Genomic DNA, 21,058 nt, shown 5'->3' on the forward strand with positions numbered 1-21,058 from the left:
TGTACCTTGGAGTAGGCTAATATAGGCAGCTATACCTAATATCAAGCACGTTTCCAACGTTTTGCTTAATGAACTGTAAAATGTATTAATTAGAAGGTAATTGGTCTGAATGCTATTGCTTTAATTTAGCATGATAAGGATGAACAATTATCCAGATTTTTTTCAATGCACACATTTCAATAACAAAAATGCCGATGCGACTTTTCTAATCTATTTTTACAAAGTGACACAAATGTGTTGATATCAATGCTGGGATCTCTTTCTGTTCAAGTTACATCGCTACTCGTTTGCCGGTTACCCTCTGCGTTCATTGGTAAAGCATTATGTCATTTAAAATAACTAGATCAATGATTGGCTAAAAAGTGACTAATGCCCCGCCCTTCTGCTAGCTATGTGAAAGAATACTTCCGCTAGGCCAGCATGCCCTCCGGAAGTTAGTTTGTTTTATTCGGACACAGTCGGAAGCACTGGAGTGAGAGTGAAAGGTGGCCAAACCAAGTTTAAAAAATCACTGTGTCCGACGAAGAGCCTGTAAAGAGAGTATAAACAACTGTCTAGTGTTAGAGGCGCTCCATTGATACAAGAAAATCATTTAGAATTTTCCCCGAACCCCAGTGTCTAACCCCTCAAGTCCTCTGGGGCCAGACGAATCGAGGCGGGAGGTGATGGAGCCTTCACCGGCAAAGGGGAAACCTCAGGGTCGCCTATTGGTGTCCACGACCCTGGACGCAAAAGATGAGCTGGAAGAGGTAGGTTTACTGTATAACATATTATCAATAAGCTTTGCTATGTCAAACGAACAGCTGTTCAACCATACAGCACGTAAAAAAAAAACATTCACGAATACAAAGACACGGAACCATTTTACAGAAAAGCCTCGCCTGCATGTTGCTAGCTATCATTCAGCAAGGTTAGTTCCCAATTCTAAAATGCATTAACTAGCCTAGCATGTGTAGGTTTGCAGTACGTATTTGTGCTTTGTTGACGTGGGTTTAAACGATGGGGAATCCAGCAGAAGTTAACGTAGCATTTAGTATGCTATTTGTGTAAACATATGGATGAGACAAGCCCATGCACATGCGCAAAGGTCATCCTACACATGTCAATACAGAACCTTTTCTGACACTACCCTTGTAGTGAATCTTCCCTTAAAAAATCTATAGCCTAACCTCCACACCGATGGCTAAGACATTTTCAGACAGTATGTAGCTAACTCAATTGACAGAGGGATCAACACATTCTGTTTGTCTGCTGACTTTGTGTGTGATTTGTGTGTGTGTATGATTTCTCAGTTTTTTTCTCCCGTGGGTGCTCTGTGTGGCTTTTTGTGGGTTTTTTTTGTTTCTGTTTTATGCCCACATTATGTGAATTGTGAACGATTAGGCCTATCTATGTTTGTGTGTCTATCTGTCTTTGTGGTTAACATTATTTTGTATTTTGTTCATCAGCGGTTGGAGAGGTGTGTGGGAATTGTCACTTCATTGACAAACGGCCTGTCGGAGCGTGAGGCCAATGATGCCATCACAGCCAATGTGAGTCCCTCACCCTTTCACTAATAGTCCACCACCATGGGATTGAACACTGCATACTGGAATGTGCAGTTAAGATGTAGCTACTTACATGTCTTTTTTTAGCCTTAGGATCTACATTACAGTAGATGTATAGCATAGGATTGCATTGAATCTAACAGAATGTGACTATGGTCAGAGTAATCAGAGTAGGTCAAGTAATTGATCCTTTCTCATCAAAAATTTTGCAATGCCATTTGTAAATGTGAGTAGTTAATGGACGTAGTACATATGCTATAGAAGCATATTGAGAAGTGTAGGTTGATGTACCGTATGCTACCTGTAGGCTTATATGTTGAATTTAATAGGTTAAAATGACATGAAGCCCTGATATGGCTAAAGCCTCCGGTGTTGACACTATGATAAGCAGGTTGACGTTTATTGTCAGGAATCTTGACCTGGAGGCAGAACTGAGCAATTTCCGTTTGATGGTACCTACACACTGAAGAAGGCTGCAAAGCCGAAACCTCTGTGTACTCTATCCCTGATGCAGTGAAAATATTTTTAAAAATCAAAAAAATGAAGTAAGCTTTATGCAACATCTTTTTGAGTGCGGACAGATTACACCTTTTGTTTGTCTGAATTTGCGGGTTTTACGCACCACCCAAGCTTCTGGCAGAGCGCGTGGTCCCCTTTTGTCCAGCTGCAAAGTCAAAATGGCTATTTGGTCCAATTTAATGTGAGGCATTATGGTTAGCAGTGTGATTAAGGGTTAGGTTTAAAATCAGATTTTATGACTTTGTGGCTGTGCCAGATAGTGGTCACTCTGTAGAGCTGCCTCCAGGGCCAGATTCATGACAATAAATGCCAACCTGACCCATTATAATGGAGGCTACAGCCATATCAGGGCTAGGTTAAATGGTACGATACATTGTAATTTTCTTCTCCTCCTTCTCTAGGTGTGTAAGGGCCCCCAGCAGCACGAGGAGGTGTGTCTGGGACTCTTCGCTCTGCTGCTCACCGAGCCCCCACAGGCACAGAGGGTAAGGCATTGTTACTATATTATCCTTATCAGCATTATCATACTTCACATCATTATCGTGCACATTATCATTTCGTATGATCATTAGGGTTGCCAATTCAGACCAAGATCATTTCGGTAGATTAACATGTTTCACATGTTAGTCTGTAACTTCGTGATTGTATTTTCAAAATACCCTGGGATAGCTTTATTGTTCGCCGGCAGTCGAAAGCCAATTCTGGGAGACTCCGGGGCAAACCAAGAGGGTCGGAAAGCCCTCATGATCATGGCACCATTGATTGCATTCACTATACACACACCAATATTTATACACACCTCACGTTTGAATTAGCTTACATAGTGACTCTTGTGAGTGCACTAAAAATAGTGTGCTGTTATCAACACTTATGGGGGAGCCCAGCATGTAATTCCAACCCTAATACCTCAAATATTTTAGGCTACATGATATATGAATGGAATTATACACTCCACATACTCCACAACCCAATCTGTACATCATATACACTGCAAACACTTCACAAACATCCATGCTATACTCTGAAGCTTCACTGTCCTCTAACGCAAACAGACAACACACACACACAGGACAGACACTCATATTTATTACACACACAACACTATAAATACACACACTGCAGCCTCCTAAACCACTGCAGCCTCCTAAACTAGTATCACACACACTCGATACACATCTCACTTCCTCAACCCCCTAACACTGGTATTATACACACGCACACACACACACACACACACCTTCAGACTGTAGATTATCATTATACCTTATGATGACACGTCAACATTTCCACCGTAAGGTTCTGTAGAATGGGGCATTAGGGGCCTTTATGAATTACGACTTGGGGAAATCAATAAGAATTATTTTAAGAATGGTGAAATTCTGTGCCTGAGTCTGGTGTAGTGGTTAGCCCTCCAGACCACATATACCCCTGGAGACATGGGTACGAATCCTCTCACCCCTTCCTGTCTGTCTTCCTCTGTATCTGTCTCCCCTCTGTATTCTGACTATCACTGTCCATTAAACAATAAAATAAAAGAATGGTGAACTTCTATAATATTCCTGTGGCCTCTCTAAATCCTTGTCACCCGCACCTGAAAATGCTTTTCTGGGTGCTCAATTTAATTGAATCCACATTACAGTATTTATACAGTAGGCCCTATTGAGGCACAAAACTGTTCATTATCACGCTGTGTTGTTTGGATGCTGTACAGTATGTCCATATGCTGCAAAGCAAATTAGCCTTTGTTCATAATACAGACTTTCATATTCTCTACTTCAGTGTATTCTACTCTACAATATTTGACTCTACTCTACTTTCCACAGTGCTACAGAGACCTGACCCTGGTGAATAGGGACGGTATGAACGTGATCCTGATCAAGATCAACCAGATCCTCATGGAGAAGTTCCTCAAGCTGCAGGACGTGTGCCGCACACAGGTAAACAGTCTCTGTGTAGAAAAGGCGGAGACCGTTTCTGTGCACTCAATTCAATTATCTTTATTGACACAAAATACACATTGATGTTTTCTAGCAAGTGATTGACTAATGATCGCCCCCTCTCTCTCCCTTCAGTTGGTGTGGTTGGTGAGGGAGCTTGTGAAGAGTGGTGTGATCGGAGCGGACGGCGTCCTCATGACCCTTATGAAGCAGATCGCAGGTCAGTCAATTCACCATGTGTACTGTTGGTTTCACTGTTTTGAGATGCAGAGCAAATCATTCTGCCAGTGCGCAAAGTAGTATCGTGTCTTATTTCACCATTACTCTCACGCCTAAATTGTATCAAGACAAAATGGCTTCCTCATTTTTTGTCTATTATGTCTCTGTGTTGGTTTGCTTGATTGAGCATCTCTGTGGCTTTTTCCTGTGTCCAGGAGGAGACATCACCAGTAAGAACCTGTGGCTGGCTGAGAACGTGCTGGACATACTGGTGGATCAAAGGTGAGTTGGATCAACAGGAAACACTCTTTCACTCCACTATTGTCATAAGGCAAAACATATCACACACAATTATTTCTATTTTTTTAAATATGTCATGCTTTGAAGTAGGCTCATAACACATAAGAGGGGCTTACCAATTAAAAAACTTCCAAAAGGACTAATTACATTTACATTACATTTTACATTTTAGCCATTTAGCAGACGCTCTTATCCAGAGCGACTTACAGTTAGTGAGTGCATACATATTTTATTTTTCATCGAAGGCAGAAAGGAGTTTGAGCACTCAACAAAAAAGGCATAGATTGACTTTTGTTTATTTCTCCAACTCTTTTTCTGCCTCAAATTAGTACTTTTGGTAGTTTTCTTAGTGTGCCATTCTCATGATTTTTGTCATTGTTGTTAAGTACCCCTCCTTTCTTTTTTCCGCTGAAGCGTGAAGACCCACCTGAACTCTGGGCTTATAACTCACTCACACTTTGTGGGATTTTGGACTCATTTGGTTTAGCATACAACACTCTTTCTACAAGAACTACAATAATCTCCATCTCTTCATTTTCTCTCAGGGAGTGGGTGCTGAAGAGTGGCATGCTGATAGCCATGTCAGTGTACACTTACCTGCGCCTCATCGTGGACCACGGCACCCCGGCACTGCTGGTCCTCAGACAGAAGGAGGTGGACTTCTGTATCGGCCTGCTCCGAGAGAAGGTGAGGGAGAGGAATGAAGGAGGGAGTGATGTAATGGGATAAGTGAGGTAAGGAGAAGAGCAATATAGTGAGGAAGGGGATGAGGGCGGAGTAGAATTGGAGCGAAGATGCATATGGAGTCTTGAGAAAAGGAGGACAGATGAGGAAAAAAGATTGATGTCATATTGTTTATGCCCAAGAACACAGACAAACTTATTATATTGTATCTAGGTTTGACAAGGTGGAATTTCCACACAGCAATTCAATAATTGAATGAGTAATGACATATTTCCCTCTTTCTCTCTTCTCCCCTCATCCCTGTCTAGTTTATGGAGTGTTTTATCATTGGGAGAGACCTGGTGCGTCTGCTGCAGATCGTGGCCCGTATCCCAGAGATGGAGCTACTGTGGAAAGACCTGCTCCACAACCCCCAGGCCCTCAGCCCTCAGTTCACTGGTAAGGGTAAGAGAGTGTCGTTAAGCACGGGTGGGTGTGAGTGTAAGACCCGTGGCTCAGTTCTAACTCTCTCTCTCTACGTTTCAATAGGTTTGCTGCAGCTCCTGACCGCTCGCACATCCCGCAAGTTCCTGGCTTGTCGCCTCACACCAGACATGGAGACCAAACTGCTCTTCATGACCTCCAGGGTAAACACACACACACACTACAACACTTTTCAGTATGGTATGAACACACACACACTACAACACATCTTAGGACAGTACACACACACTCAAAGTACATGCGCATATTTTTAATTTCTTTATGCCTCTCCCTCTCTCTCTGTAGGTGCGTTTTGGCCAGCAGAAGCGCTACCAGGACTGGTTCCAGAGGCAGTACCTGTCCACAGCAGAGAGCCAGTCGCTGCGTTGCGACCTGATTCGCTACATCTGCGGCGTGGTGCACCCGTCCAATGAGGTGCTGAGCTCTGACATCCTGCCCCGCTGGGCTATCATTGGCTGGCTGCTCACCACCTGCACGGTAAGGGGCAAAGATTGGTTATTTAATGCAAAGAAGGCCCTTTAATGCAAAGATGGGTAACACTTTATTTTACATTATGCGAAAAAATGATTTTCTGTCTAATGTTAATTTGGAAGACGGTAAAGCTTTTTGAATTTGAATGTACCTATTATTTACAACTATTTACCTAGGTTTACCCATAAAGTACATTGTAAAATTGTAATTACATTGTGATATTTTTTTGTATTATTACTTACGTCTTTAGTCTAACGTGGCAGCCTCCAACGCCAAGCTGGCCCTGTTCTACGACTGGCTCTTCTTTAGCCCGGAGAAGGACAGCATCATGAACATAGGTAAGACGGGGGAACAGAAAACACTACCAGCATCTCTTTATGTGTACAGTAAGGAACCAGTGTGCTCAACTAAATGTATAGAAGTAGGAAAAAAATAATGTGGGTGCTGGGTTAGTGGTTTATTAAAATAATGAGTAAACTGAAACAGGGGTTACAAGATGGACGCCTTTCTGCTATCACCTTCTCTATCTGCCACAGTATGTACTCTTTTTCTCTTCCTCTTTCTCTTTTCATGGTTTACCCATCCATTCTCTCTTCCCCCTGCCTCTTTCAGAGCCTGCCATCTTGGTGATGCATCACTCCATGAAACCTCATCCAGCCATCACTGCCACCCTACTGGACTTCATGTGTCGGGTGAGTGAATGCACACATTACACAATGGAGCTCATTCATATCACTTCACTGTGGTGAATGTACCACTTTTTTAGCTATTCAAAGTGGATTAGACTTTATTGACACATGCTTCATGCTCAGTGTGTTAGCAAAGCATTAGAGAGTGAAGAGATGTTTTTACATTTCGTGCAGTATTCACCTGTTTTGTCGGACTTGGGAAACGACTGGTACATTTACAGCAGTGGGGAAGTTTAATTAGAACTTTCATTTGTGTTAGTTGTGCCATGCTTTAGAGAAGTTGTTAGTTGTGTGGTATTTTGCCGTTCTCCCAGACTTATCTCCTCTTTTGACTCTCTCTTGCCTTCAATTGATTCTACTCTGTTTTGCTCTCTTTTCTACACCCGCCCCCTCTTTCTCCCTCACAGATCATCCCTCACTTTTTCCCCCCTCTGGAGGGGCAGGTGCGGCAGGGTGTCTTCAACTCTCTCACCTTCATCATGGAGAAAAGAGTGCTGGCGTGAGTCTCTCTCTCACACGCCCACATGCATGCACACACCACCGCCATCATGGGATATATTTGACCATGGACCTTGACACAGTTATACATAAAATTTAAAAAAATAATAACATATTTAAATTGAACCTCGGAAGATTTAACATTTTTGATCCAATGATTTTGGTATCGTCAGTGATTTCGTTATTTAATTACATTTTATGTCGGTGGATCTTCATCGGCCTTATTGTAACCCCATATCTGTCTCTTTTCCTCCCTCAGTCATCTAGCTCCTCTGTTTGACAACCCCAAACTGGACCGGGAGCTGCGCTCCATGCTGAGGGAACGCTTCGCAGAGTTCTGCAGTTCTCCCTCACCCCCCACAGAGGGAAGGGATGAAGGTGCAAATGAAAGTAATTCAACTTTTATTTATTAACATGAATGAATCAATGAATGAATGAACACTGTTGGTGGTCCTTGAAGAGGAATTTATTTACACAGCTCACTACAGTTACTCACATGCAAAATAAACATCCCTTATCTGCAACCATCCTCCCCCAGACATGCACAATAACACAAAAAAATATCGATGGAGGGAATCGGAAAGAAGCAACCTTTTGAATCATGCTTTATGATATAATTTGTAGAGTTGAAGCTAGCCTATTTCTAGGAACAGTAGGGAAACTAGGGAAGCCCTAGTCTAATAGCAGAGGCTGTTATGTGTCAACTGGAAGTGGCTTTGGATAAACGTGTCTGCTGAATGTTCCATCTAGAAAAGGAACCCTGAAGGAGAACATGAAAGTAAAGCATTTTCAATTCAATACGACTTTATTGAATTGCATTGAGGTGCAACTGACAGTTGAAAACTTTAATTATCCCCACTAAATATCGGATGATTAAATAATTTAGTCTTGTGTTAAGATTTTGAAGTACTTTTGAATTAGGTTAACCAGGAAAAACATATGCAAGTGCTCATATGTGTATGCATTTTTGGATGGCTATATCTAGCTACGCTATTATTCCAGTGTTTCCTTTATTTGAGAACCTTCTGTGTTTGCTTGCCTCTACTTTACAATGTCGTCTGATCACCTTTTGCTCCTCAGTGAAAATGGAGGAGTCTGTTTCCTTGGAGATGGACAATCATGTTCTGCTTGACAAGGAGGACGGTTGCTACGACAACACGGAGGCTGCCTTCAGCGACGATGAGGAGGAGATTAACAACAAGGGTGAGGGTAAGGAAGGACGCATTTTATTACTGCACTCAACACAGATACTAGATCATGTGTTATAACCATGTTAACATTGAACTACACCACACTCAACACTTAAATGGGTACAATCTATTCTACTGCATTTTACATCAAATGAGCACTAACACAATCTAGCCTGGTCCCAGATCTGTTTGTCCTTGCCAACTCCTATGGATGACAATGACAATAGGAGTTGGATAGACAGCACAAACAGATCTAGGACCAGGCCTATCACTAGCATAATCTCAACTCAGATTATCACCACATTAGATTTGTTTTGCCTTCAATAGATTAAGCCCTCTTTTAACATAGATTAACCTTAATGCCTTAACACTGCTTTTAGCTTAGATTAAACCAAATCTGAAACTTGCATGTTAAAGCAATTTGTATTAGGGCCTTACTCTCACTCTGCTTCTTACTCATCCACATCAAGTCATTGGCTAACCTCTCGTTTTGGTTATTACAGGAAATAAAAAGCGGGAGTTCAGATTCCACCCAATCAAAGAGGCCATTATTGAGGAGCCCGCTGACATCACTCCCTATATGGACCAATTGGACGACACGATGAAGGAGAAGGTGTTGCAGTTACAGAAAGGAAGGTCAGTAGAGTGAATGTGACTTGACAATGCCCTCACATCGTGACATTATTTGTCTAACAAACAAACACACTCACTCAATTTAATTAATTGGCATAAGACATTGGCAAAGCCAACATATAGGAATATATTTGTTTTTATTCATGGCAGCTTAACACTCACTCAATCTTTCATGTTCACTGACATTCTCAGTCTGATCCTCAGTCACACATGCCCAATCCAGTCTTTTGTTCCAGTCCAGCACTAATGCACTTGTTTCCAACTAATCATGGTCCTATTCAGTCTGGACCTTGATTATTTAAATCAGGTGGGTTACTGCAGGGCTGAACAAAGGCTTGCGCACCCAGTAGCTCTCCAAGGTCTGATTTGGGATTGGGCATGTGTGACTGAGGATCTGACTGGGAATGTCAGTGAACGTGACAAGAGCTGGAGATCCCTGCTCTACCCATTCAGTGGTAACGTGTAGATCTGTATGGATTGGAGAGGTGTTGACAATAATGCCATTAGCTCCACTCCTCTGCTGAGCTCACTAGTAGGTTGGGTGCTTCCCGCCATTTTGTTTCCTTTGATTTGGAGAGCCACTTTCATACTTCATCTCTCAGCCTCCCCCAATCACTCACCCATTCACTCCCATTGCTGTCAGTTGTTGTCATTGCTGATTGCAGCAACATTGCTGATTGCAGCAGTGGAAATCTTATTCGAAACGTGCTCTTCAGTAATTATGTCCTTTCCCATCTCTCCCTCCAACAGTGACACAGAGACACATTGTGAAGTCATGCAGGAGATAGTGGACCTGATCTTGGAGGTGAGTGTGCAAAAATAAAATGTATTGGGGTAATCGTATATCTTGTGGGGGGGAATGGGAATTCTCTGTGGTTTATTGATGTCCCCTTTCTCTCTCTCTCTCAGGAGGACTTTGACTCAGAGCAGATGTCCACTCTGGCCTCCTGTCTGGCCGAGCTCTTCAAGGGCCACTTCAGAGGAGACGTGCTGCCCGACGAGATCACAGAAGAGTAAGTGTATGTGCGCCTTCTGATGGTGTCCATGGCCTCCTGGTTAGGTGGTAAGACGGGATGTCTCTCTTGTCTGTCTGTGCCGTGCATTTGTGTATGCACGTGAAAAAAGACAACAGAAGAAGTCTGTCGAATATTAACTTTGTTGTGTGTTCCCAGGTCGCTGGAGGAGTCTGTGTGTAAGCCTGTGTGCCTGGTGTTCAGGAACCTGTGTCAGATGCAGGAGGACAACAGTGGCTTCTCAGTGCTGTTGGAGATGCTGGCGGAGCTCTACCAGAAACAGCCCAAGATCGGCTACCACCTGCTCTTCTACCTCAAGGCCAGGTGAGGGCACTGGGACCACCACACTGCTTAGATTTAGCATTAGCTTTAGAAATGAATGGGAGCCATTGGTTTCAGGGAGGCTGAGGGAGTAGTGGGTTAGAGATTTTGCTGTCCGGTAGAAATGATTGTCTCCTTTCTTACAACCGTGCACTGTTTTAGTTTCTCTAATGCTGCTGGTAACGTTCCTTCTACCTTGATAAAGCAGTCATTGGAGACATGAGCCTGTAGACATTTTTTCCCTCTAACTGCTCTGTTGGTTCAACATCAATTGATCTAACATTGTTCTACCATTGTTGCAACATAGCTGTAACCTAGTTCTAACGTTGTTGTAACATCGTCTCCCACCACAGTAAAGCAGCGATGGGGAAGATGAGTCTGTACGAGTCGTTTGCCCAGGCCACGGCGCTGGGAGACCTGCACACCTGTCTCATGATGGACATGAAGGCCTGCCAGGAGGACGACATCAGGCTGCTCTGTTATCTTACGCCATCCATCTACACCGAGGTACACACAAACACACACACCAACACCTTTTACAGTGCCTTGAGAAAGTATTCACACCCCTTGACTTTTTCCACATTTTGTTTTGTTAGACTGAATTTAAAATGGATTAAATTGAGATTTTGTGTCACTGATCTACACACCAATACCCCATAATGTGAAAGTGGAATTATGGTTTTAGAAATGTTACAAAATGAAAAGCTGAAATGTCTTGAGTCAATAAGTATTCAATGCTTTTGTTATGGCAAGCCTAAATAAGTTCAGGAGTAAAAATGTACAAATATTGTACAATCCAGGTGTGCAAAGCTCTTAGAGACTTATCCAGAAAGAATCACAGCTGTAATCGCTGCCAAAGGTGATTCTAACATGTATTGACTCAGGGGGTTGAATACTTATCTAATCAAGATATTATTAGTGTTTTATTTTCCATAAAAAATGTACAATGTTAGGATTTTTCTTCCACTTTGACAGAGTATTTTGTGTAGATCGTTGACAAAAAATGACATCCATTTTAATCCTACTTTTGTAACACAACAAAATATGGAAAGAGTCGAGGGGAGTGAATACTGAAGGCACTGTTTGACTGTTTATCTCTCCTTCCTCTCTCTGTAGTTCCCAGATGAGACATTGCGCAGCGGAGAGCTACTCAACATGATTGTAGCAGTCATCGATTCAACACAGGTAATTTAACCACACTCACACAAAAATATACAATACTGCAAAGTGTTTTTCTCCTTCAACCCTCCCATCTCACTCCCTCATCTCTCTTTTTTCCTCTTTCAGCTTCAGGAGCTAATGTGTCACGTGATGATTGGCAATCTGGTGATGTTCCGCAAGGATTCTGTCCTCAATATCCTCAGTGAGTCACATATAACGTCAGACACACACACACACACACACACCCCAAACACACACAGGCACTCATATACTGACACAAACACACACAAAGACACACATACACACCCAGACTGAGAAACACAGATTCATAGTGTATGTGTATGCTGAATGTTATCAGTCTCCATATTGTATGAACTGTATGTGCTTGTGTCTCACTGTATGAAATATTGCCCTACAGTCCAGTCTCTGGAATGGGAGACGTTTGAGCAGTACAGCACCTGGCAGCTCTTCCTGGCCCACAACATCCCACTGGAGACCATTATCCCCATCCTGCAGCACCTCAAGTACAAAGGTGAGACGCACACAATGGCCTAGATCAGGGGTGTCAAACTCATTTTAGCTCAGGGGCCACATGGAGGAAAATCTATTCCCAAGTGGGCCGGACCGCAAAAATCATGGTATATATAACTTAAAAACAACAACTTCAGATTGTTTTCTTTGTTTTAATACGATCAACATACAACATAAAGCTGGAGCCTGAGGACAGTGTGTCCAAAATAGTACAAGCACAACATCACTATTAATCATAAAACACGTCAAGTTTATTTGAAAATTCTAAAGAAAAAGAACACACAAACACACAATGCCTCAGTGATTAACAGAACTGTTTCACAGATCACAGAACTATATCAGGGTGTCATTTCTCAGGCAGAAATGTACATAAAAATAATTAAATCCTGTTCCCCAAACAAGTGCAAGAACCACAGAGTCAAGAATAGGTTAAATATACAAATAAAATAAAATCAATTAAAAACAATAGCACATCAACATAAAAACATATAAACATAAAGCTGGAGCCTGAGGACAGTGTCCAAAAGCACAACATCACTATTAATCATAAAACACCTCAAGTTATTTGAAAGTTCTGAGGACAAAGAACACACAAACACACAATGCCTCAGTGATTCACAGAAGTATATCACAGATCACAGAACTATATCAGGGTGTCATTTCTCAGGCAGAAATGTAGATAAAAAGAATGAAATCCTGTTCCCCAAACAAGTGCAAGATCCACAGAGTCAAGAATAGGTTAAATATACAAATAAAATAAAATCAATTAAAAACAATAGCACATCAACATAAAAACATATAAACATAAATCGGAAAGCGTTGCTCAAACTCCCGTAACAGTCCCGTTATTTTATCTTTGAACCGCTTCATGTCTGCCACATGTTGGGTCGCGCACACATTTTTCAGACAGGGGAAGTGAGCTGCATCACCACCGGCAAGTTGCGTCTCCCACAATGACAGCTTCAACTTGAAAGAACGTATGCTGTCATAATACTGCGTGACAACTTTGTTGCGCCCTTGCAGCTGTTTGTTCAAGTTATTCAGGTGCTCTGTAACATCCACCATAAATGCAAGGTCCTGCATCCATTCTGCGGAATGAAATTCTAACACTGGTTTGCCCTTTTCTTCCATGAACTGTTCAATTTCTTCTCGTAAATCAAAGAAACGCCTCAGCACAGCACCTCGGCTTAACCATCTTACCTCAGTGTGGTATGGCAGGCCATAGATGTGGTCTTTCTCTCTGAGAAGGCTGTCAAACTGACGGTGATTCAGGCTTCTGGATTGGATGAAATTAACAGTTTGGATGACCACCTTCATGACGTTATCCATCTTTAATGACTTGCAACACAAAGCCTCCTGGTGCAAAATACAGTGAAAAGTCAAAAAATCACGTCCTCCATTTGCAGATTGCACTTTCTCTCTGAACTTTGTCACAACGCCTGCTTTTTTCCCGATCATTGAGGGCGCACCATCTGTAGCCAGGCTGACAGCGCGGGACCAGTCCACTCCGACCCTGTCCAGCGCGCCCGGCAGTCGCGGTAAAAATATCAGCTGCTGTCGTTGTATCTGTCATCGGCACCAACTCCACGAACTCCTCGGTGACGGTCAATGTGTCATCAACTCCGTGGATGAAAATGGCCAGTTGTGCAACATCTGTAATGTCCGTGCTTTCATCAATTGCAACCGAAAACGCAATAAATGACTTTACTTTTTGCTTCAACTGGCTGTCCAAATCCACTGAAAGATCGGAAATCCTGTCTGCAACTGTGTTTCTTGTCAGGCTGATATTTGCAAAAGCCTGCCACTTTTCAGGGCACACAATCTCCGCTGCCTTCATCATGCATGTTTTTACAAATTCACCCTCACTAAATGGTTTTGAAGCCACTGCGATTTCATTAGCAATGAGGTAGCTAGCTTTCACTGCAGCGTCACTGATGTCTCGGCTGTGAGTAAACACAGACTGCTGTTTCTTCAGACCCGCCAACAGTTCATTCACCTTCTCTCATCTCCGCTGTCCTTGAAAGTTGTCATATTTGTCGGCATGAAGACTCACATAGTGGCGGCGAAGGTTATATTCTTTCAGCACTGCAACATGCTCTGAACACACCAAACATACAGCTTTCCCATTCAATTCCGTGAATAAATAGGATGACAATTTTTCTTGGAACACTCTGCACTCTGCGTCCACTTTTCTCTTTTTTGACAGAGACATATTGGGGCAATGAGGGTGCCAAAGCACATAATGTTAAAAGTAGAAGCCGTAATAAATATCGCGGGCAAAACAAAGTAGCTCATTGGCTGCACGTGCTTGACCTACTTGCTCTGCCCCGGTATAAACAGTTTGCTTGCTTAACACAATTGCTATTGCGCCATCCAGTGGACGCAATTGGAACAGCAGTTTATTTTATTGAAAAATTGCAGCATGTTTTTATACTTTACAATTTTTATTTTTTATTTTTAATCATCTCACGGGCCGGATTAAACCCGTTTGCGGGCCTGATCCGGCCCACGGGCCGGACGTTTGACACCCCTGGCCTAGATAGACACTGCTCTCCACTATTCTTAGCTAAATCGCTGACTGTTGACCCCTTACACTCGTGGAAATTGGCCTGTATAGATAGGGCCAAATTGAAATGTTTCTAACAGAAGAACTACAAAAAGCATATGCATGACCGTGGTAGCAATTGAAAGAGAACATTTTGGAGATGGGGAGGACACAACAGTTCACCTGACACAAGACTGAATCCAAACATTACATTGTTGATTTTATGTGTATTTTACATTTACTGTACTTTTCACAGCATTTGTCAATAATGAAATCTGAAAATGCTCTGGATACATTCAGTAACATAAGAATAATCATTTACATTTTGGAGTAGGTGCAAGATAAGAAAAAACGATTACAAGGGTTTGAGTGTGAGGTCCAACTGATATCGCTAAGTGGCCACACACCTCTCCAAACTGCACAGTTCCTAAGTCATTTCAATGTACTTTTATGACTCAAGGAAAGAGCCTTCAACTATATAATAAAATATAATATATAATATGCCATTTAGCAGACGCTTTTATCCAAAGCGACTTACAGTCATGCGTGCATACATTTTCTTTTTTGTGTATGGGTGGTCCCGGGGATCGAACCCACTACCTTGGCGTTACAAGCGCCGTGCTCTACCAGCTGAGCTACAGAGGACCACCCATACATATAAGGTGTTTTTTGAGCTCTCCTAGCTTTGCCATTGTGGAACTGAAGCAAGCACCATTGTAGTTTTTTGTTTGGTACACATCCCTGCGTCCCCGCCATCACACAATTACTGTTGTTTATGCAATCCAAAAACGTTCCATTATGAATTGCAATCTGGGTCAGGTGAGCATCATTTGAAAGCTTATTCTATTTCCAACATGACTATCTAAGTTATAAAATACGGTCTTACAGTGTTAGGCTTTCAAAAGGCACATCAGACAAACCGAGTGTATAGAATGAAGTCGTGAGTGCATTCAAGTGCGTGTTCCGCGGCTAAATTTCTTCACAATACGACAAACAGGCTCATTCTGTTCAGGACAACCCAGGGTATAACGCATGTCATCCTGTGGATCAAACATAGCGATCTTAAACTTTGATACTGTAAATTACATGAGTTTTCAAATATGGAAATGTGAAATGCACATTTGGACTCACAGGTGCATTTTCCTCACTCAGACAACAAATGTGCAAAAGGAGCCCAATTTAGCGGGGGGATGGGGGAATCTTCTTGTCGCGCGCAGTGCTCAAGTTTATAACGGCTGATGAGTCAAAACCCACAGCCCTGTGAAGTGGAGAACCTGAGTTCTGACATCCATGTATAGCATGTTACTGTACAGCCTCTGCGGTCCACTTAGGCACTTATCAATGACAAAATGTGCCATTTTCAACCTGTGTGCGGGATGGAAAGGGTTAATGTAGCATTTGCTATTAACATAACATTAAGCTACTACCAGCTTATATTATAATATTTGGCTAAGTATGCTATTGACCTTCACCAAAATTAGTTAATGGTTCTACACTGTTATTTCCTGATATTACCACTGGTATAATATGCTCATGTTGTATCTCTTCCTGTCCAGAACACCCAGAAGCACTCTCCTGTTTGCTGTTGCAACTACGCAGGGAAAAGTAAGCTATATTTACTGGTACATACTGTATCTCTGCAAATGAATACAGTGGCATCAGTACTAATCCCTATGGTGCTCCTTCCCCCTTTAGGCCCAGTGGGGAGATGGTGAAGATGGTGCTGAGTCGGCCCTGCCACCAGGAGGACCAGTTCACCACCAGTATCCTGCGCCACTGGGCGGCCAAACACGACGACGTCCTGGGGGAACACATCAAGGCCCTGCTCATCAAGAACAACAACCTGCCACGCAAACGCCAGAGGTGTCTAAGAGTCCACCACTTTCCCTTTTTAAGGAGATGGAGTTTTTACCTTAATCTTAATAGTTCTTTACCTCCAGAGAAGGTCTTTGATGACTTGTTACATCAATCCGCTGTTTGGATATTGCTAATGTCGGCATCCAATTTGTTTTCATTGGTTCGCTACGCTTCATAAAAACATAGCTCACACATACTTCAATTCAACTTATAGCACAGCAATATCAGTCCAGAAGATCTGTGTTCGACTTAGAATTAAAGATGTTTGGACAGAACTGTTTCCAACGATTTTAAGTCCCACGTTGTCATACTCACATTCCATGCATGGTTTACTTCACAGTGCTTTCCGTAAGTCAAAAACTGAACTTCTCTCGAGGTAAGACAAACCATCGATTGGTGTAAAAGTCTGGAAATCTCTAACTGAAGAGACACACATGGGTTTAAATGCTTCAGCATGGAATTCTAATGTTCCTGTTCATTGCTGTTGAGCTTTTGTTGGTTTTGACTGCACTGCAAATAGCCTGCCTGATCACCAATGGTCTTGATTATTAGTTGAATTGGTCGTTTAAATGCTGGGCTTGAACAAAAGCCTGCACACTGTGTTGGTGACCGTTGGGTTAAAGCCTGGTAACAAGAGTATAAGGAAAGACTGTTGTGTTATTGTCTGTGTGTGTCTCCCAGTCTGCGCAGCTCCAGCAGTAAACTGGCCCAGCTGACCCTGGAACAGATCCTGGAGCACATGGACAACCTGAGGCTGAACCTCAGCAACACCAAGAACAGCTGTGAGTCTCACACACACACATCTCTCCTGCAATAACAGCAAACGAACACTGCATTATACACTTACCTCAGTGTCCCCCAAACATGCCTCTAACCGTACCGTGAACTCTGACCCTTCTCTGTCTGTGGGTCCTCAGTCTTTACACAGACGCCCATCCTGCAGGCACTGCAGCATGTCCAGGCCAGCTGTGACGAGGCCCACAAGATGAGGTAAGACCCCAGACTCTCTTACTGTCCTCAGAGAGGATAAGTTCAAGATACTATGACTGCACTAAGATACTATGTATTACACATAGTTACCAGGAGTGTCTTATAGTGGTTTAACAGTATGACAGGATTGTAAATGTGTCCCTTATTTCTGTCTCCGCCGCTCAGATTCAGCGACCTCTTTTCATTGGCCGAGGAGTACGAAGAGCCCTCCTCCAAGCCTCCCAAGTCACGGCGCAAGGCCCCCGCCTCCTCCCCGCGGTCGCGTAAGGGAGCGGCCACCCCTGTTAGCAACGAGGAAGAGAGCGCGTCTAGCAGTGCCTCGGTAGGTCCTCCTACGACAACTTCCTGTTTATATCCTGTTTAGAGACTGCGTTAAGATGAGCCTCACATACAGTGCCTTCGGAAAGTATTCAGACCCCTTGACCTATTCCACATTTTGTTACGTTACAGCCTTATTCTAAAATGTATTAAATAAAACATTTTCCTCAGCAATCTACACACAATTACCCCATAATGACAAAGCGAAAACAGGTTTTTAGAAATGTTTAAAAAAAACAAAAAACAGATACCTTATTTACATAAGTATTCAGACCCTTTTCTATGAGACTCGAAATTGAGCTCAGGTGCATCCTGTTTCCATTGATCAGTCTTGAGATGTTTCTACAACTTCATTGGAGTCCACCTGTGGTAATTCCAATTGATTGGACATGATTTGGAAAGGCACACAACTGTCTATATTAGGTCCCACATTTGACAGTGCATGTCAGAGCAAAAACCAAGCCATGAGGTCAAAGGAATTGTCCGTAGAGCTCCGAGACAGGATTGTGTCGAGGCACAGATCTGGGGAAGGGTACCAAAACATTTCTGCAGCATTGAAGGTCCCCAAGAACACAGTGGCCTCCATCATTCTTAAATGGAAGAAGTTTTGAACCACCAAGACTCTTCCTGGCCGCCCGGCCAAACTGAGCAATCGGGGGAGAAGGGCCTTTGTCAGGGAGGTGACCAAGAACCCGATGGTTACTCTGACAGAGCTCTAGATTTCCTCTGTGGAGATGGGAGAACCTTCCAGAAGGACAATCATCTCTGCAGCACTCCACCAACCAGGCCTTTATGGTAGAGTGGCCAGACGGAAGCCACTCCTCAGTAAAACGCACATGACAGCCCGCTTGGAGTTTGCCAAAAGGCACCTAAAGGACTCTCAGACCATGAGAAATAAGATTCTCTGGTCTGATGAAACCAAGATTGAACTCTTTGGCCTGAATGCCAAGCGTCATGTCTGGAGGAATCCTGGCACCATCCCTACGGTGAAGCATGGTGGTGGCAGCATCATGCTGTGGGGATGTTTTTCAGCAGCAGGGACTGGGAGACTAGTCAGGATCGAAGGAAAGCTGAACGGAGCAAAGTACAGAGAGATCCTTGATGAAAACCTGCTCCAGACCTTAGACTGGGGCAAAGGTTCACCTTCCAACAGGAAAACAACCCTAAGCACACAGCCAAGACAACGCAGGAGTGGCTTCGGGACAAGTCTCTGAATGTCCTTGAGTGACCCAGCCAGAGCCCGGACTTGAACCCGATCGAACATCTCTGGAGAGACCTGAAAATAGCTGTACAGCGACGCTCCCCATCCAACCTGACAGAGCTTGAGAGGATCTGCAGAGAAGAATGGAAGAAACTCCCGAAGTACAGGTGTGCCAAGCTTGTAGCGTCATACTCAAGAAGACTCGATGCTGTAATCACTGCCAAAGGTGCTTCAACAAAGTACTGAGTAAAGGGTCTGAATACTTATGTAAATGTAATGTTTCCGTTTTTGCTTTGTCAATATGGGGTATTGTGTGTAGATTGATGAGGGGAAAAAACTATTTAATACATTTTAAAATAATGCTGTAACGTAACAAAATGTGGAAAAGTCAAGGGGTCTGAATACTTTCCTAAGGCACTGGAGTCCCATTCCCTTACACTCCAGAACCAGGGTTAGATTTAGGTTCTGTTAATTGCTGATTAACAGAAGCTGCACTGTTATGATTAACAGACGCTACACTGTTAATCGGTAACTATTTTCTGTCTCCATCAGCTGTGTCATTATAGTTACACTTTCAAAATGGTGGGTTTCTTACGCTTTCCTGGTTTCAGAAGTTATTTCTGTCTCCACTTGTTCTTCTAACCTCCTTTTATTTCCATCCCTACTCCAGGAGGAAGAGGACTCCAAACCCAAAGCGCCCAAGAGGAAGAGGAAAGGCTCATCTGCAGTGGCCTCGGACAGCGACTGAGAGCCTCACAACCAACCCACTCCCACCTGTCATAGTGACATCCCTGAAGACAGGACCGTCAGCCAACCAGCTTCTCCAAACCACTGAGGAAACAACGCCCCCAGAGACACTCAACAAGAGGGGTCGGGACTCCTCCGCATGGACTCTAATGCTACTGGCCGGAGCCATGGAGACACTTCCTCACCTCTCACTGGTCATTGGCTGCTTTGCGTCAGTTGGTCTGGCTGGATTGGTCAGGGGGAGCATTCCAAGGGGCTCGAGAAGCGAGGGGAAATGCCAGTCGCTGTGGCACAGACTGACAGAAGTACTGTTACAAGAGTGATATCTATATCCTTGAGGAAAGGATTACATGACTAGACTTATGATGTTTGGGGGGGGGTAAATGTGTTGCTCTACTGTCCCTTAGTGGTCCACCTATCACACTGCACTTGGAGACATCAGACAGACAAAGCATTTTATAAGCGATGACCATGATGACCGACCAACCAGCAAGACCATCCAGTCCAGGCAATTTTAACAGAGGCACATGTGAAAGGTTAGGTTTAGGTGATTCCTCCCGTTCGAGGAAAAAAGGTGCAAGAGTTGTTGAAGGGATGAGAAATAGTCACATTTGTCCCAATCCCACCCCCTTAGAGAAAAATGTTCCGCCCCACACCTGAAAAACCTTCAACTATTGGTTGATAAACATACATGTCACCTGTCCCTGTTCACCCTTCATTTCTGATTGGCAAGAAGCGAGACCATGGACACACGCTCTCATTGGATCATTTTAACCACAGATGGTTGGACTGTATGCGAGGTCAGAAATAAAGACTGTATGAATGGAGAACCCAGAAGTAGTTGCTGAACTTTTTAATGGAAATGTCTTTCTACTGAACTATTTTCATAAAAAAGATCATAACTATGTTAAATGATTATGATATTAATAAAAAAGTGCTAAAAAAGAACCAAGTGGTGGACACCAAGTCTTATGTTATGTGTTTGACTATTATCTTGACATTAGAGTTTGCATGTTGAGTATGATTCGGGCTTATGGTTGCGTTTTCACACACTGAAGCACAGCTCACACGAGTCACTGTTGTTGTAGCACTACCCAGACATTACTGGAGCTCAGAGATGGCTCATAATGCAGGCTGTTTAATTATCTTAGCAGTAGCTCAATGGCTTTTCAACAGTAGCTATTTAAACCAATCCGGACCGTGG

At 43.1% G+C, this 21,058-nt stretch overlaps 1 protein-coding gene across 4 annotated transcripts; it reads left to right on the top strand.

Annotated features, from left to right (window-relative positions):
• Positions 1–447: 447 nt before the first annotated feature.
• On the top strand, positions 448–20,799 carry LOC121571779 (integrator complex subunit 3-like). Of its 4 annotated transcripts, none has more exons than XM_041883458.2 (29): positions 448–749; positions 1,449–1,532; positions 2,468–2,551; positions 3,890–4,003; positions 4,139–4,223; positions 4,438–4,504; positions 5,068–5,209; positions 5,515–5,650; positions 5,735–5,832; positions 5,975–6,166; positions 6,411–6,498; positions 6,773–6,852; positions 7,257–7,348; positions 7,607–7,737; positions 8,428–8,556; positions 9,041–9,173; positions 9,921–9,975; positions 10,080–10,183; positions 10,343–10,507; positions 10,858–11,011; positions 11,621–11,689; positions 11,792–11,867; positions 12,084–12,197; positions 16,298–16,346; positions 16,437–16,604; positions 17,280–17,380; positions 17,516–17,588; positions 17,754–17,910; positions 19,778–20,799. In XM_041883458.2, exons 1-29 carry the CDS (start codon positions 666–668, stop codon positions 19,853–19,855), a joined length of 3,102 nt encoding a protein of 1,033 aa, XP_041739392.1. In that variant the 5' UTR covers positions 448–665; the 3' UTR covers positions 19,856–20,799. The 4 variants fall into 4 exon arrangements, with proteins under 4 accessions (XP_041739392.1, XP_041739393.1, XP_041739394.1 ...); XM_041883459.2 differs by having other exon boundaries at positions 8,428–8,550; XM_041883460.2 differs by having other exon boundaries at positions 5,515–5,644.
• Positions 20,800–21,058: the final 259 nt, after the last annotated feature.

Source organism: Coregonus clupeaformis, chromosome 8, assembly GCF_020615455.1.
Source record: "Coregonus clupeaformis isolate EN_2021a chromosome 8, ASM2061545v1, whole genome shotgun sequence".
Lineage (NCBI taxonomy): Eukaryota > Metazoa > Chordata > Actinopteri > Salmoniformes > Salmonidae > Coregonus > Coregonus clupeaformis.